Source organism: Tenrec ecaudatus, chromosome 6 (genome assembly GCF_050624435.1).
Source record: "Tenrec ecaudatus isolate mTenEca1 chromosome 6, mTenEca1.hap1, whole genome shotgun sequence".
In the NCBI taxonomy this organism is placed as follows: Eukaryota; Metazoa; Chordata; class Mammalia; order Afrosoricida; family Tenrecidae; genus Tenrec; species Tenrec ecaudatus.
The window spans coordinates 131,736,625-131,753,108 of NC_134535.1; the positions used below are offsets into that span (position 1 = coordinate 131,736,625).

The window sequence follows — 16,484 nt, forward strand, 5'->3', positions numbered from 1 at the left end:
ATTTGTCTTTTGCATATGTGTTCTACAGTTTGTTTATTCCTTCATCTTAAAAACAAACAAACAGTTTTTAATTATGATTTGGGTGGAAGCTTACAGGACCAATTGGTTTTCCATGGAATTATTCATACACGTTTTGTTTCATGACATTGATTGCAAGCCTGACATTTCAACAGCCCTCGTTCCACTTCCTGATGAACTTTATCCCTGGGCAAATACTGCCCTTTTGATCTCGTAGGGTTGGCCAGTCGAGACAATGCTTATCTCCTTAGTGTTATTGCTTACCGTAGAAGCCTGTCTATTGCTTATAAGTTGAGCCATGGGAATAAGTTCAGTTCTAGGCAGAAAGGGTGTCTAAGAGTCATGGATTGGCTCCACCAATCTCAAACTAACCAGTAAGCCTGGTCTTTCTCATGATCTTGAGTTTGGGTCTATATTTTTCTCCCATTCACTCTGTCCACAGCTCACCATTGTGATTCCAATTCAGAGCAGTCAACTGGGGTAGCCAGGTACCGTCCAGTTCTGGTCTCAGAGTCGTGGAACTTGGGCTTCAGGTGGACCGTGAGCTCTTTGAACTAACCGCCTCGGTGTGCCTCTGATCGCCTTCACTCTTCTTTGCTTTTGATAGGGGAGGCCAATGGTTGCACCTTACATGGCCCTCGGACATGTATAAAAATTCACAAAACTTCAAGATAAAATGCTACATTGCCTTTCTAAAACTGTATTCGTATTTCTATGAGCTCTGGACACTCTAGTGCTTGACCAGGTACACACTCCATTTTAATTTGATTGCACTAGTAACACAATAGGATTTCCCCTGCTGGGATTGTCTTTTCATGCGGAATTTGTGGGTGCTCTGCAGACCATGGAGGCTGCATGCCCCTGTAAAGATTTACAGGCTCAGAACCGGAGGCAGGGCTGCTATGAGTCAGAATCGACACCATGGCAGTGGGTTTGCTTTTTTAAAAATGTAGGCTAGCGACTTGTCTTTGGTTTTACGTGTTGCAAATGAATTGTCTCCGCCCGTTGTTTGTCATTTGGCTTCGTTGTCTCTGTGAGCCATCAAGTCAATGCCCACTGGTAGCTGCCCTGTCCGACAGGACAAGGAGTCCTTGTGGTGCTGTGAGACAAGTAATGAACAGCCGTCCAGCCTACCAGCCACTGTGTGGAAGAGAGATGAGGTGATCTACGCCCGTAGGGATGTGCAATCTCAGGAGTAGTTCCACTCAGTCCTAGAGAGTAGCTGAGTCCAAATCGACTTGGTGGCAGTGGGTCTATGACCCAGTGGAACGCCCCGCGGTTACCATCTCATGGGAGCTTGTTCACCAGATCTTTGTTCTCCTGCCACAGTCGGTGGGTTCAAACCGGTGACCTTTCAAGAAATGGCTCCAGAGTCAACCACTGCGCCACCCAAACAAAACCCCAGACCCAAACGCACTACCATCTAAATAATGCAGTCTCAGAGCGACCCTAGAGGACAGGGTAGGACTGCTCCAGAGAGTTTCCGAGACTGTCACTGTTTATGGGAGTAGAAACCCCATCTTTCTCCCTGATGGGGCTGGCGGTTTTGAACTGCTGACCTTGCGGATCACAGCCCAACATATCACCATTACGTCACCAGGACCCCTTATTTAACTTCTAGAGCATTCTTTTCATACATGATGTTTTCAAGTTATAGAACTTATATAAACAGGTAGGTTTATTTGTTCCTTGATGGCTGTTTGGTTTCTTGTTTGTGTTCAAAGTCTCTCCCATAACAACTAGGCTATAGTCCTCAATTCTCTTTAAGTTTCTCTTGCTTGGTTTTCCTCATAAATGTGAAATGTCTCTGGAATTAAGTTTTGCCAAATTGGGCTGCAGGGTTGATTTCCTTCACGGGGGCAATCAAACACCGTGTTTTCTAGCCTGTGCTCGCAGAGCTGGGCTGGTGGTGACAACAATTGAGTCTCGAGTCAGTGATGTGGCATAGCTCCATCCGTCAAACCTCAAGCTCTCTTGCTTTTACCATTTTCCGAAATAGACTTCCAGTGCCGATTCGGTCGGAACCAAGGACCAAACAGCCACTAAGGAGCAATTAAACAGCCCTGGTGGTGTAGTGGTTACTTGTTAGACTTCAAAACCATTGGCCACTCCTTGGGAGGCAAGACGGGGCTTTCTACTGGCATGAAGAGTTACAGCCTAAGCTGGGCTCTCCAATAGGATCCTGTCTTGTAGGCTCACTATGAGTCAGCATCCACTCCATGGCAGTCTGGTCGGAGAAACATGAAAATCTCATGTATGGAAAGAGCGCCCTACAAGTCAAGGAAAGGTCCTGAAGCTGAAAACTCAAAACCAAACCCACTGCCATCGAGTCGATTCTGACTCACAGCGACCCTGCAGGGCAGGGTCGGCCTGCCCTGTGGGTTTCGGAGCCTGTCACTCTTTACAGGAGCAGGAAACCTGTCTTTCTCTTGTCTGAAGCTAAAGGAAGTTTGGAAATCCCTTTCAAGTGGTTTCTGTGGTCCTTCCGGGTCTGACTCCGCAAATGCCCGGCACGGGGACTGCTTGGGAAGGGAGAGACGGCAACGAGTCAGCCTGACCTTGCCCAAAGTAATTGCAAGTCGGTTCCCTGTTAGGATTTTAATCTTGCGTTTTTTATTCCTATAAAAGAAGATCTGCAATTAATATAGGCTTTTGAAGGAAAGCAAGGAAAATAATCTCATCACATCACTAGAGCTGGGAAAGATCTGGAAAATCTTCTACCCCAGTGACTCTCCACCCTGGCTAGTTTAGAGGCCCCGGGAACTGGTACCCCGGACCCAGGGATCCACGCCAGACCTAGCGAATCAGACAGAATTCCTGGAGGTGGGGTCTAGACATCAGATTAAACAAACTAATCTCCCTGGTGATTCTAGGAGGCAGCCAGGGCTGAGAACACTGCTTTAGTTCCACTCTCTTATTTCTTTAGGAAATAAAACGAGAGCCCAAACAGGGGGAACTCTGGACCATATAGCTGGGTAGCAGCAGAGATGGGATTGGAGAGGCCAGATCTCTTCCCTCCCAGGCTGACTTTTTCATCTGCATCAGACATAGAGAGCGTCACTCCTTGGATTTCAGTCTGTATGAATGTTTTTGATCTTTCCATATTGTTGCTCTTGGGTGCCCTTGGGTCAGTTCCAGCCCATCACAACCCTGTGGATGACAAAGTGACACGCTGGTCCTGAGCCATTCTCACCACTGTCCCTATGCTTGAGCCAACTGTAGCAGCCGGTGTGCCAATCCATCGGGTCGGGGGGCCTCCTCTTTTTCTGTTTCCCTCCACTTCAGCAAGCATGCTGTCCTCTTCCAGGACCGATAACACGTCCAAGGTACCTGAGAAGAAGTCCCATCGTCTTTGCCTCTAAGGTTCATTCTGGCTATCCTTCTTCCAAGACAGTTCCGTTTGTTCTTTGGCAGACCACGGTACTCTGAATATTCATTGCTGACACCATAATTCAAACACATCGATTTTTCTTCTGTCCAACTTTCACGTTTTTGAGGTCATTGCAAATACCATGGCTTGGGTCAGTGTACCTTTGTCCTTAAAGCAACATCCTTGCTTTTCAACACTTTAATGAGGTCTTGGTTTATGTAGTGCAACAGTATTAGCTGAAAGACAAGTGGTGGGTATCTCTGGGTATGAAAACCTTAAAATATATATACGGGTAGGCATGTATGTATGTGTGTGTGTGTATATGTATATGTGTGTGTATATATATATAAATGTTTTAAAAATATATAAATATATATACAATATATGTATATAAATGTTTAAAATCCCACTTGCAGTGGGGTCAACTCCAACTCGGCCAGTCCGTGCTTGTCAGAGTGGAACTCAGTGGGTGGACAGTAGCTGCGTTCTCAGAAATAGATTGCACTTCGGATGTGCCTCTGGGTGTACTTAAACCTTTAACCTTTCCGTTAGCAGCTGAGCTGTGTTAACTGCGTGTCAATTCTGTGCATCACCAGTGACTAGACCTAGTTCTGTATTGCAAGACTACAGTGTGGGGAGTCATAGAGACCTAAGTGTGACAGAAGATGGAGTGGGATCATAGTTCATGCCGGGAGGCGGGGCAGAGGTGGAAGAGTTGGGTGATGGAGAAATCAGGGAAGCTTCCTACAGGAAGTGGTACTTGCATTGGGTCTGGTGGACGAGTGAAAAAGACCTTGTTGGGCAGAAATCGATGCTGCACTCCCGTCCCTGAGGCAGTGTTGGCTACCTCCATTGAATAACCCATTGTCACCGAGTCCATTCATCACTCTACCGGTCAGAACGGAAATGCTCCGCGAAGTCTCCCCCTCTGTAACTCTTTATTCAAGTAGATGCCACATCGCTGCTCTCCTGCTCTTGGGTTCGAATCGCTGTCCTTTCAGTTAGCAGCTAAGAGCTTAACCACTAGCAAGGACTCCTCTTGGCTGCTTTGTTGTTGTTATTAGGTGCCATCTAGTCGGTTCCGACCCATGGCAACCATAGGCACAACAGAACAAAATACTGCATGGTCCTGCACCATGCCCACAATGGCTCCCATGCGTGGGCCCATTGTTGTAGGCAAGGCCATCTCCCTCCACTTTAGCAAACACGATGTTCTGGAACTTTCTCTCCTGACAACATGTCCAGGAGCACTCTAGTCATATTGAATTCTACGACAGATGGGCTTGGAGGCCATGGTACTTCAGTATTCTTCTCCAGCACCATCTTTCACATGCATCCATTCTTTTTCTATCTTTACCCAATGGCCAACTTTCACATGCATCGGAGGCAATTGAAAACACCATGGCTTGGGTCAGGCACACCTTAGTCCTCAAAGTTACACCCCTGCTTTTCACCACTCTAAAGAAGTCTGGTGCACCAGACTTACCTGAGGCAATGTGTCTTTTGATCTCTTGCCTGCTGTTTCCATGAGCATTGATTGTGGATTCAAGCAAGATAAAATCCTGGACAGCTTCAGCCTTTTCTCCATTGATCAAGGTGCTACCTCCTGGTCCAGTTGTGAGGATCTGGGTCCGCCTTACATTTGTGCTCCTTATTGAAGGCTGCCATCCTGATCTCCATCAGCAACTGCTTCAAGTTCTCCTGGCTTTCGCCAAGAGACTGGAATGGCAGGGAAGGGAGAACAAGGTTCCCAGACAGAAATGCCTTTGTCCGGGGGTGGACGGGATCCAGCCCCTGCCCTGACCATGCCCTGACCTCCTCTTTTTGCTCTGTCCACAGGAATGAGACGGTGCTGCACCAGTTCTGCTGCCCCGCTGCTGACGCCGAGCAGAAGCCCACCTGCTCCGACCTGGCCTCCCACAGGTGGGAACTGGGGGAGGGTCCTCCCTTCCCTACCCCTCCTCCCTTCCTCTCCCAGCAAACCGCACAACACTGCTTTCCTTGACCGCCTCCCCAAGTCTTCCTGCTTTTTCTTGGTCTCTTTGCTCATGCGCTCATTTCTCTCTCCTTCCTCCGAATCCCAGAGGAGACATTTCCAACTTTTAAGCTCCCAAGCTTCTACACCTCCCTTCATATATATATATATATATATATATATATATATATATAAACTTACAGGAAGTTAAAAAAGAACACTTGTTTTTAAACTTACACTATCTATAAAGCACATAGTAGGATGCCTGGCACTTAGTGGGTACTCAATCAATAGTTCCTCTAATCAAAGATTTCTATATTGCTGTCTCAAATCCGTTCTTTCCACAAAGGGCCTAAGAGGACGGGCTTTCATTGGAAGGGAGGGCTTTCCCACGCTCACTGGGTTCACTGACAGCCCGGGAGGAGGCTGGGGTGTTGAGCAGTCACGGTTGGGCCTCACTCTCTTAGGTTCGCGCATTCTTCTCTGGGTTATTCCTCATCCTCTCACCTCCTGCCGCCTCTCCTTTTAGTCTCTCTCCATCAACGCTTGCCTCTCTCTCCCTCTACATTCATCTCGATCTCTCAGCCCTTATGCTCTGCCTCTCCCGTATCAGTTCCAGCCTCTCCCGCTCATCCAGACCTGCCATCACTGTGTATTATTATGCATCGCTCTCTCTCCCATCCATTTGTCTGGTCTCGGTTCTGCACATTTCCCTTTTCTGGGCTTGTTCTCTACTTCTCTGAGAGCCAGGATACTTGCGTCTGGGTCTGAAACCTGCCCCATCTCCAGTCTCCGGGGATAGGAGTGGTCTTGGGCTAACAAGTGATTTGGCTTCCCTGGGCCTCGGCGTGACAGAGTTGCTTAACTATCCAGAAATAGCACTTCTGTCTAACCACGTGTGAGCTCATACCACTTTTTATATTTATTTATTTTATCCTGGACACAAGTGAGAGGAAAATAAGGTTTAGAACCCTAACGGTACTTTATTGCAACCACGCAGTCGGTAAGGACCAGCACATGATGCGAACTAGAGACCAGCTCCCAGTGCTTGCTCCTGCTGCCAGGCTTTTTATTTAGTGATCCTGTTGCTTTGGAAAATAATTGGATGGTACCCAGAGGTGGTGGTTGATGGCAGGAGACCACACCCTGAACGGGCTGCTATTTATTCTTTTTGAAGGGGTAGGGGCCGGTGGAAGTTGGCCCCTGAGAAAGGAGGTGAGGAAGAGGGAACTCTGGGAGCTGGAACTGGAAGTGGCAGTGGTCACCTTCAGTATCTGTCCATCCAGGCTGAGGGGAGGATGGGCATCCCTGAGGCCAAGCACGTTGGAGGGAGGGAGGCTGCTGTATGTGTGTCTGGCTCTGTGCCTGGCCCAAGGACTTGAAGACAGTGAGGGACTCCCCACTGGCTCACCTAGAGATTAGAGGGAAGTAGTCAAATGGGGGAAGAGAAAGACCAGGGGTGGCAGCAAAGGGGTGGGGGTGGGGTGGGGGGGAGAGGGAGAGGCCAGATAGATTGTGAGCTGCCACCATTCAGACGCCAGCGCCAGATCTGCCCTCTCAAAAATGCCCTTCCTGGGGAGGTGAGGGAGAGAGGAGAATCATCTCCACCAATTTAGCTCAATTCCATGACATGTTTTCTGATACCAACCAAGTGCCTGGGTCTGGGTCTGGGTCTGGAGGGATAAGATACTGCCCTCCAGACCCCCAGGGCTGGCTGCTGCAAGCCACAGCCTCCTCTGGATTTTCCATGATTCTTCCTCACATCCACTTTCAACCTTAGCCGCTTTCACACCCCTCTCCTCACCTGCCTTCTGTCCTCTCCTACCCTGCGCCCTGCCTCCTCGTGGGAACGGGCGGGAGGTTCTGATATGCTGTGTGGGAGAGGGAGCCAGCAGGAGTGTGTGTGTGTGTGGGGGGGGGGACGGGACTGGGGAGATAGAGGTGCTGCCCTCATGGGGGCTGAATTTTTCTAGGACTTGGGGTGGGGATGGCTGGAAGTCCACGATGATCTCAGGTTCCCAGAGGTCTGTTGTTTGTCTGCCCCTGGAGGAGCCTGCAGTGGGCTGGGGTCGAGAAGCTCTGGGGAAAGGAGGGAGGGGTTTCCTTCCCAGTTGGTTCAGGAAAGGCCTGTCGTGGCCTCCTCCAGCCCTCCCCTCCGTGTGGGGGCTGTGAGCCTTGCCCCACGTTGGTACAGGCCTTTGGGTACTCTCTGCCTATTTCCCAGTTGTTTCAAGCTGTCCTGTCTGTCTGGTTGGTAGTTTCCTAGAGTGTGTTTCCGTCCGTCCGTCCATCCATCCGTCTGTCTCTGTCTGATGTCCATTTCTTGGTTTCTCTGGGAGGATCTCGCTCAATGTTTTCTGGACAGCCAACAGTGTATGTGTGTCAGTCCGTCTGTCTGTCCTTGGCTTCTTGGGGTGTTTCCCCTAAAATGTCTCTTTTTCCTATCAGACTGTCAGCATGACTACCCCCACAATCCCATCAGCAGCCCTCACAACCCCCTTTAATCCTTCCCCCAAACCTGGGCTCCCCCTTCCTGAGACTACAGCCCAAATTTCTCTTTGAGTTGCTCTGGAAGAATGTATCAAGGTTAGAGATCAGGTCACAAAGCCCTTGTGGACAGAGGAGACCTGGGTTGGGGTGCAGGACTCCAAGACGGCACAGTTTCCTACCAAATGATGGCTGTGTTAGGGTTCTCTAGAGAAACGAAACCAGAATGCTAATAATTTATATATAATTATACAGATAGATATATAACATAACATATATGTTATATAAAACTGTTTGTTGTATATGTTATATATAACATAAGAAACAGTTAATTAAATTACAAAGCAGTACAAATGGCTCAGTGCAACTCACTCCCGTGAGACACTGGCAGTTCTTCAAGTCTTGAGGGCTGCCAGGTAGTCCTCTGTAGAGCAATTCAGGCTATCCGGGCACAGGCAGCAAACAGCACAGCAGTTCACCAACAGTGAGCCAGATGACAGGGTCCAACAGTCCCCAGCTCAAGAGATGTAAATTCCAATGGTGTGGCGAAGGTCTTGAAGAAACCTCAAATTACAGCGACACAGTCCACGGATTAAGTGTCCCACAAGTAGGGTAGCTAGCAAACTGAGGCACAGAACAAGCAAGGCATCTGCACACTGGTCTAATGATCAAAGAGCGAGAGACAACAAAGGCAAGGCTCGCTGAGCCATCTATTTTTCTGCCCTTCAATTAATCCCACATGTGTTTACCAGCCAGGTTGGCACAATAGACTAACTACCTCAATGGCCTCTTCAGAGAATTTCCCAGGATAAGCCAGTTGGAGGCCCCGGAAAGGAATCCCAAGCCCATCGCTCCGATCAATGCACTGGGGTCTGCTGAGGACTTTGGTGTTCGGACTCAGAGGCAGCCAGGGGTGCCCCACATTCCCAGGAGGGTGGGGTGGGGGTGGAGCGTGATCAGCATGGGTTTCCAGTGGGGCCCTCTTGCCCTGGCCCAAGCCGGAGGGCTGCGCAGTTTGAGCCGCTGGGCCTATCCCCGGGGACTGCTGTGGCAGCTGATCTATGTAAACCGATTACCCACAGCTCTGCTTACTCAGAGAGAAACCGCTTCAGCCACGCACCCTCAGGCCCAGCAGAACCTGCCTGAGAGGGACTTGGAGGTGGGGGACGGTGCTGGCACTGGCCTCAGCCACCCACAGCCAGCTAGAGAGGACCAGCTGCCGGAGGAGGAGGCTGGAGTCAGGAGAACCTTTATCTTGGCACCTGGAGCCCTGGAAGGGAGCTGATGTGGACGCCGGGTGTTGAGGGGAGGATCTGGGTTCTGGGGTGCGTGAAGAGATAACGGAGGCTGAGACTAGGGGTTACCATGGTGTGCGGCACTGAGGCTCTCTCCTAGACAAACGCCCTACACCCACCCAGGGAACTTGGCGCTCACCAGCCCTTCGTGGGCAGCAACTTCGTGCCAGCTCCCCCCAGAGCTGCCAGGGCCCCCTTCCTCAACTACTCCCCACCCGCCCTTAGCTAATCACAGGGCTTTCTTCTGGGCAACTGAATCGTCTGGTAATTGCAGTCCCCAGGCTCCCCTCCCTTTCAGCCTCCCGGTGACATTCAGAACAATGACCCAGGAGCTGGCCAGCAGCCTCCCAGCCTCCAGCAGAATCGCAGCCCATTTGTCTCTGTGGGTGGCAGTGGGGACAGGGTGAGGAAGATTGGCTGCTATTAGTTATAAGAGGCAGGCGTCCTGTACTGTGGAGAGAGGGAGGCACTAGGCCTAGGGAGAAAGCACAGCAAGACCCCCAGCCTGAGGAAGAAAGAGGGTGGGGGCTCAGGGCGTGGAGAGCAGAGCTCTCTGGGCTTCGGGAAGACTGACCCGATTCTTCCCCGACTTGATCCTCTTGCCTCATCAACCCCTCGCCCCGGCAAGTGTACCCCAAGATAGAAGAGACACTAACTTCCTGAATGTAATTCTTCCTGAAGGAGCCCTGGTGCCAGAGTAGTTCAGCTTCGGCTGCAACCCACAAGTCCAGCAGTTCAAAACCACCAGCATCTCCGAGGGAAAGGAGATGGGGTTTTCTACTCCCAGAAACAGCTTCAGCAACTCACAGGACAGGTGCCTCTGTGAGGGTTCTCCAGTGGGCACCACCTCGGTTCTTGGCTTCGCATGATGAGAATTCACGCCGAGGCCCATTTTGTAATCCAAGTGGGTTTTTATGACGGACAGGACAAGTTTCAGCTTTTACCGTCTCAATGGGGTTCACAACTGGGCCGGAACAACTACGTGGAAAAGCACACACACTCGTGGGGGGCTGGGATCCCAGGGACAGAGGGGTTGAGGAAGCAAGGGGCCAGAGGGGGCAGATGCCAGAGTGAAGGGACAAGAGAGCGTGGGCCCTGAGCAGGCCCAGAGAGGGCACACGTGGGCCCGGAGTGGGCCCTGAGGGGACATGCCCAGGTATGTGTGTCCCCACGCGCTGACCTACTTCTGACCAGGAGTCGGGTCAAAAGAACAGTCTTCCTACAGCCAGGATATTTCAAACCTCTGCCTGGGGAGGCATGGTTGACGGTATTGGTTGACCCCATTAGCTGAGTTAGGCCCACCTGGGTGAGGTCATGAGCCTGGGCCTAGTTTGGACTGCCCAGGTGTACCTCCCACCTGGCTCAGAGGCTGGAGGATGAGCATGCTCAGGTTGGGGTGTTCATAGGTATCGATGGTTGCCCGATTTCTTCCCAACCTCCTCTCTGGGGGCCTGTGAGTCAGCGGCGGCAGTGAGAGAGAGATGAGTCCCCCTTACGCTCCCTCCCTCGGCCCTGGGAGACAGGTGTTCCCATCCCAGTTTCAGAGCAGGCATCTGGGAGGAGAGAAGGTCAGTATCCCGAGAGAGGGAGGGCTGCCCATGCGTTCTGCAGCTGGAAGGTCAACGCAGCTCGAACTCCCCAACTTAATCTCTTTCCACTGACCTGCTGCTTGGGTTCCGCCCTCCCCTTCCCAAGGGCGCAAGAGAAATCCTTCCGGCTAGTTTATTTGATCTGAAAGAACCTCTATTTTCTCTGATGATACGTTATACTGGCTTGTTATTGCAAATGCGAAAAGAATGGAATTCAAAGAAGAAAATAAAAATTGAATCCAGTCATAGAGAATTCCCAGTCAATATTTCGATATGCAACCCCTCTGGCATTTCCCTGTTTCCTATGCACTAGGTATGCTACATTCTTACCCACACCCCATTGACAAAAAAATGGTGGAGCCTCCACAGACCACTTAATGTACTGCATCCATTCACAGAGGTTGCGGCCCTAATCAGCCCGTCCTGGAACCTCCACAGTCATCCTGCCTCCCTGGTGGCTCACATGTCACGTGTCTCATGCCTCATTTAGTTTCAATCGTCTCCTCCTCACCAGCGCGCAGAGCTGTGGTCTCAGTAGGATGGCTGCTAGCTCTGTTGGAGGCTGCAACCCTTGGTCCCCTGGAGGAAGGGACACCCCTCTAGGAACGTCTGCTGGGGAGATCCCGACGTCGGCATTGCCAGAGCATCCCTCTGCCTCCTCGTCCCACCCTGGCCGGCTGCAATGGGGGCCTTGTGCAGGATCAATGGGCCAGGCAGTGTTTACTCAGCGATTACGGAGCAATTAAATTCTTGATCGATACAGTTTAGTCTTCAAACAGCTGGGCTTGGAAGCTTGGCGTCACATGTCTTCTCCATGAATCAATCCGAGGCCTAGAGGCTGCTGGGAAATGTGCCTTACCCATTGGTGGGAGGGGATGGGCTACGCAGGTCCTGCCAGTGAGGTCACTGCAACCTGTCTTCCCTTACAGACCTGGTGAGGGAGGCCCACCCAGCCCTTTTCTCTTGGGAGCTCTGGGCTGTGGTGAAGCCGAGGGGAAGGTAATTGTCTCTTTCAGAGTTCAGTGTCTCTGGGGGCGGTTAGCAGTTCAAGGCCTAACCCTTGACACCACCTGGACTCTTTCTGAAGGGTCTACGACTGGGAGAGGAAGCTAATAATTGAGTCTGCCAAGGTCAGCCTCTCAGGCCTTCCGAGAGTTTAGGAACATGTGACCTAACCCAGGAGGCCATGAGAACCCCACATGAGACCCTGTTGTGGCTTAGGACATTTGGCCAACAGATAAGGCCCAAGATGTGCAGTCTCTGTCTAGTGTGAGGCAGAAACCTGCCAGAAATGGAGAGCCTGGGGGCAGGAGAGGCTGGTTCTTGTTTGGGGACTTCTGAGGATCTCTGTGTAGCTCAGTTAGGGAGCTAGGTTTATGGACAAGTGGGGTCATCTCGTCTATGCCTGCAAAGGCCCACATAGAGGGGGTGGAAAGAATCAGGTAGCCAGTGGATCCTCAAGGGAAGACCCAAACTGAGCATGCACAGACTGGGACCCCCCCCCCCCTCCGCCGGCCAGCAGTTCTCAACCTGTGGGTCATGACCCCTTTGGAAGGCACCTGATTCATAACAGTAGCAAAATGACAGTGATGAAGTAGCAACGAAAATAATTTTATGATTGGGGTGGGGGGTCACCACCACGTGAGAAACTGTATGAAAGGGTTGGGGCATGAGGAAGATTGAGAATCACTGCCCTAAGCCCAGGTAAAACAGGTGGACCTGAGCTCAGCCAATGGGGTCAATCAATACCTTCAGCCACGCCTCTCCAGCCAGAGGGGTTAAATACCCCAGCTGCAAGAAGGCCAGCTCACTCTCTGTCTTTTGCTCTGATCTTGTGGCAGGTCGGAGAGGGGGTAGCACATATGTGCCACCTGGCGAGGGGCTTCCTCAGGGTCTGCTTCCGGCCTACTTGGGGCCAACATGTGCTTGGGCTCTTAGGGTCTTGCTCACCTGCTCTCTTGGTCTCTTGACCACTTGGTCTTGGGGGACTCCCCAGTTCCACACGTGTGAGTGTTCTTTTCCATGTGGCTTTTCGTGCCCAGCTGTGAGCTCCAGCGTGGCTTCCTCGTGGCTTGGCACGCTTTCCAGAAGTAGCATGTATGCCTTTGAGACTGTAACACCTGAAATGTTTCATTTCCTTCATAAAAACCCACTTGGAGTACAAAACGTGCTTCGGTGTGAATTCTTCCAGCCATGAAGCCAAGGACCAAGGTACAACCCACTCCAGAAACCTAACAGTGACAGCATAATCCAACTTGACCATGTGCCGTCCCTGAGGTTCACGACAATGAGAATGGCAGAAGTTGGTTTCAGTGAGCTGTGCGACCTGTCGTTTACGCTCATTGTGTTTTTTGGCTCCTTTTGTTTCTGCCAGGTCAGAATGTCAGGGGACACACACACACACACACACACTCCATGGCAAAGTATATTGACACCTTTGGGGTGTGGGAATGCGAACTAGTTCGGCGAATATCAGGAGAATCTTGTCCTGGCGTTTGACTTCTTGTTCAGAGGCTTCTCCTCAGGAGGGGAAACTCGTCTTTGCGGTCAAGAATCCATCCCGGCTAAATTCGTTGTGTCCTTTCCCCTTGGAGGCCTTGAGAGAGCTCCTTAAGCCTTCTCAGACTGACCTCTTCATGGGACCTTGGCTGTCACCAAGGGTGCAGAAGACCCTTCCCTGTCCACGGTGCTCCGCTGGGGGTCATGTGTGAAGAGGCGTTCACAGGAGTCACAAGTGAAGGCCAGTTCTTGACAACAACCTGTTTACAGATGGTTGTTGTTAGCTACCATTGAGTCGGCTCCGACCCACACTGACCCTGTGCACGACAGAACCAGCCACCAAACGGTCCCGCGCCATCCTCACCACTGTTCCCAAGCCTGAGCCACTGATGCAGCCACTGTGCCAATGCCTGTCATCGAGGGCCGTCCTCCTGTTCGCTGTGCGTGCACTCTATCAAACCTGACGTCTTCTCCAGAGACGGGCCTCCACTGACAATGTGCCCAAAGTATGTAAGATTCAGTCTTGCCAGCCTTGCCTCTGAGGAGCACTCTGGCCTTAATTCTTCCAAGACAGACGGGTTTGTCCTCTCAGCAGTCCCTGGTGCTCTCAATGCTCTCTCCAGCTCCACAAGCCCAAGGCATCGATTCTTCGTTGGTCCTCCTTATTCAGTCAGCGTGCAATGTTCACGTGTATCGGAGGCGATGGGGAATACCAGGAGTTGGGCCAGCTGTACCTTAGTCCTCACAGTAACACCTTTGGTCTTCCATACCTAAAGAGGTCTTGTGCAGCAGATGCACCTAATGCAACGTGCTTGGATCCTTTGATGGCTGCTTCCATGAGCATTGATTGTGGAGCCAAGCCACATAAAATCTTGATGGAAGATGACTAGAGGAGAATTTCCCATGAGTCTGCTTTCTGCCCCCATCAATTAAAGAGAGAGAAAACACTACGCATCACAGAAGTGGGCTACTTCCAGTTTGCTCCTTCTGCGGGAGCCTGGTGTGTGGTCCGGGGACTCACCAGGAGGCTGTTTGTCGGCCCCAGTGGTGTTAGGTAAGTGTATGACGTCAGTCAAGCTGAAGAGAGAAATGACTCAGGATATTCTTGGGGGCAGAAAAAACCCATGGACTTTATTAGTTATTTCCCAAGTAGCAAAATGAAAGATACTACAAAGAATTTCTAGCTTCTCTGTTCCGTTAGCATTCATTAATGCAGTTTTGACTGGTTTTCTGGGAAACAAGTTCGTGTTTCATTTACTGAAAACTCTTAATTTTAAATCTTTTGGATATTATTTGTTTGCATTCCCAGCAAGAGCTGGGAACCTCTTTTTGCAGCTCGTGAGATTTTCCTAATGACATTATTCCCCCAGCTTTTCTCTGTTTATTCTCTTGCTCTTCTGAGACGTCAGCTTTATCCATCCATTTATCTTCTATCTGATGACACGACCATGCTCACAATTTACAATTTCCATAAGTGTATCTGATGTAGGACAAAGGGGGCCTTAGACCTAGTTCATCCAACCAGAGACAAACAAACAAACAAACAAACAAAAACAACATCTTCAATCTACCCCAAGAGTGATTGAGACCAGGCATTCTTAACTTTACTGCCTTTGAGAGGTCTGGGGAGGGCTACGAAAGGAGGTTTTCAGCGTTCTTTTGTGATGATTAAAAGTAACAAAAAACAGAACAGGAAGCCAACTGTCTGTGATGGGCCGACTGTAGCGAGCTGCTGGCCCCAGCAAGGAGCAGTGGGGTCAGTGACCTGGCAGTCTCGCTTCTAGGGTGCTGCCGATGAGTCCTCTGTGTCTGTACGCAGAGCTGGAGTCGGAGGGGATGTGTTACCTCCCTCTGTGCCTTTCCACCACCCGGGAACACTCAATAAGTTGGCGAGAGGAAGAACAGATATGATTGATGAGCAAAGGCTGGCAGAAGAGCCAGAGAGAGGAGCAGCTGGGAGGGGCCTGCCAGGCCCTCCTCCCGCCCTCCCTTCTCACTGTAGGCTGGGCCTCCTACCTGGACACCAGCAGTTAAGATACCTGGGGGCACGAAGAGTTTAGGTGGCATCACACCGTCACCGAACCGCTGTGCCAGAAAGCACTAGCTTGCTTCTAAGCGTTGGCCCCGTCCTCTTCGGGATGTCTTTTGGGGAAACCAGGCAGAGGTAACATGGAAGACAGCTGGCAGAGCTGGGAGAGCCCGAGGACCCTTCTCTTTATGTCTAAAGACTGTCAGGGAGTCTAAGGTCTCTTCGTACCGTGGGGTAAGTGCGAAGAAAGGTACCCTGAAGGTTAAAGTAAGGAACAAAGGCATCAATGAGGCAGCATCCATTCATGGAGTCCTTGCCCCATTCATCCAATGAGCATCCTGCACCTGGACGCGGTGCCAGGTGTAGGGGCCACATCCATGGCGGTCCGTATCTGCAAGGTGCTCCGTTTAAGGGACCGGACAGACAGAGCTGTTCCCCCACGGAGGTGCCTCCTGTGGTAGAGAAATGCCTTTGGCATTAGAAGGGCCCAGAGGTGGTACCCAAGCTGGTCCCAGCCAGGCCAGGTTGAGGGCAGGGAGGAGGCCTTCCAAAGGGCATTCCAGGTAGTGGGGACATCCAGGGCCAGGCTCAGGTGAGAAAGCGCATGCTAAAGATGGAGGACCCAGAAGCTGCTGGCACGCAGGAGGTGGGCCCAGAAAGCACCAGAAGGTCGGGCTTCGATGCTACGTAGCGTGGCTGTCCAGCGGGGAGGCTCTCCCCGGGCAGAGCTGGTTCTGGCAAGATGTGATACAATGGAAGGAAGACCTATCAAAACCTGCATGAATGAAGATTAGCGCCAGGCAGAGCCCTAGGAGGCGGTGGTCAGACGCACATCTACCCTCCAACCTTCCCTGACACCAGCCACCTCTCCGGCGGCACGTCTCCACTTCTCCTTGGGGTCTAGCGACTGTCACAATGGCGCCCGCACTCCCAGACCGTACTCAGCATCACGGGGTTTGCTCAGGATTGGGAGAGCTTCTAGGGAGTACAGCTCTCTCAAATCCTCTTGACCACGGGGCCTCCAGCTCTGCCCTTGCCAGCTCTGCCACTGGGACCCTTTGGGGGCTCTCACTCTCATCAGGGCCCCCCTCCCCACTGGCCTGCATTAGGTCACAGCTGGATTAGGAGGTCTCTTGCCATGTCCCTCTCCTGCCTCTTTAAAACCGGCCTCCGTTGGACTGGCTCCTGGGAGACACGGGCTCCTGGCACTTTCCCCAGGGCC

At 51.4% G+C, this 16,484-nt stretch overlaps 1 protein-coding gene across 1 annotated transcript in view; it reads left to right on the top strand.

Annotated features, from left to right (window-relative positions):
- Nucleotides 1-16,484, top strand: part of IQSEC3 (IQ motif and Sec7 domain ArfGEF 3) — a 122,945-nt gene that overhangs the window by 36,206 nt on the left and 70,255 nt on the right. The window contains exon 2 of the mRNA XM_075553146.1: nucleotides 5,228-5,311. Within this exon, the coding sequence (XP_075409261.1) occupies nucleotides 5,228-5,311 (84 nt within the window). The remainder of the gene's footprint in view (nucleotides 1-5,227; nucleotides 5,312-16,484) is intronic.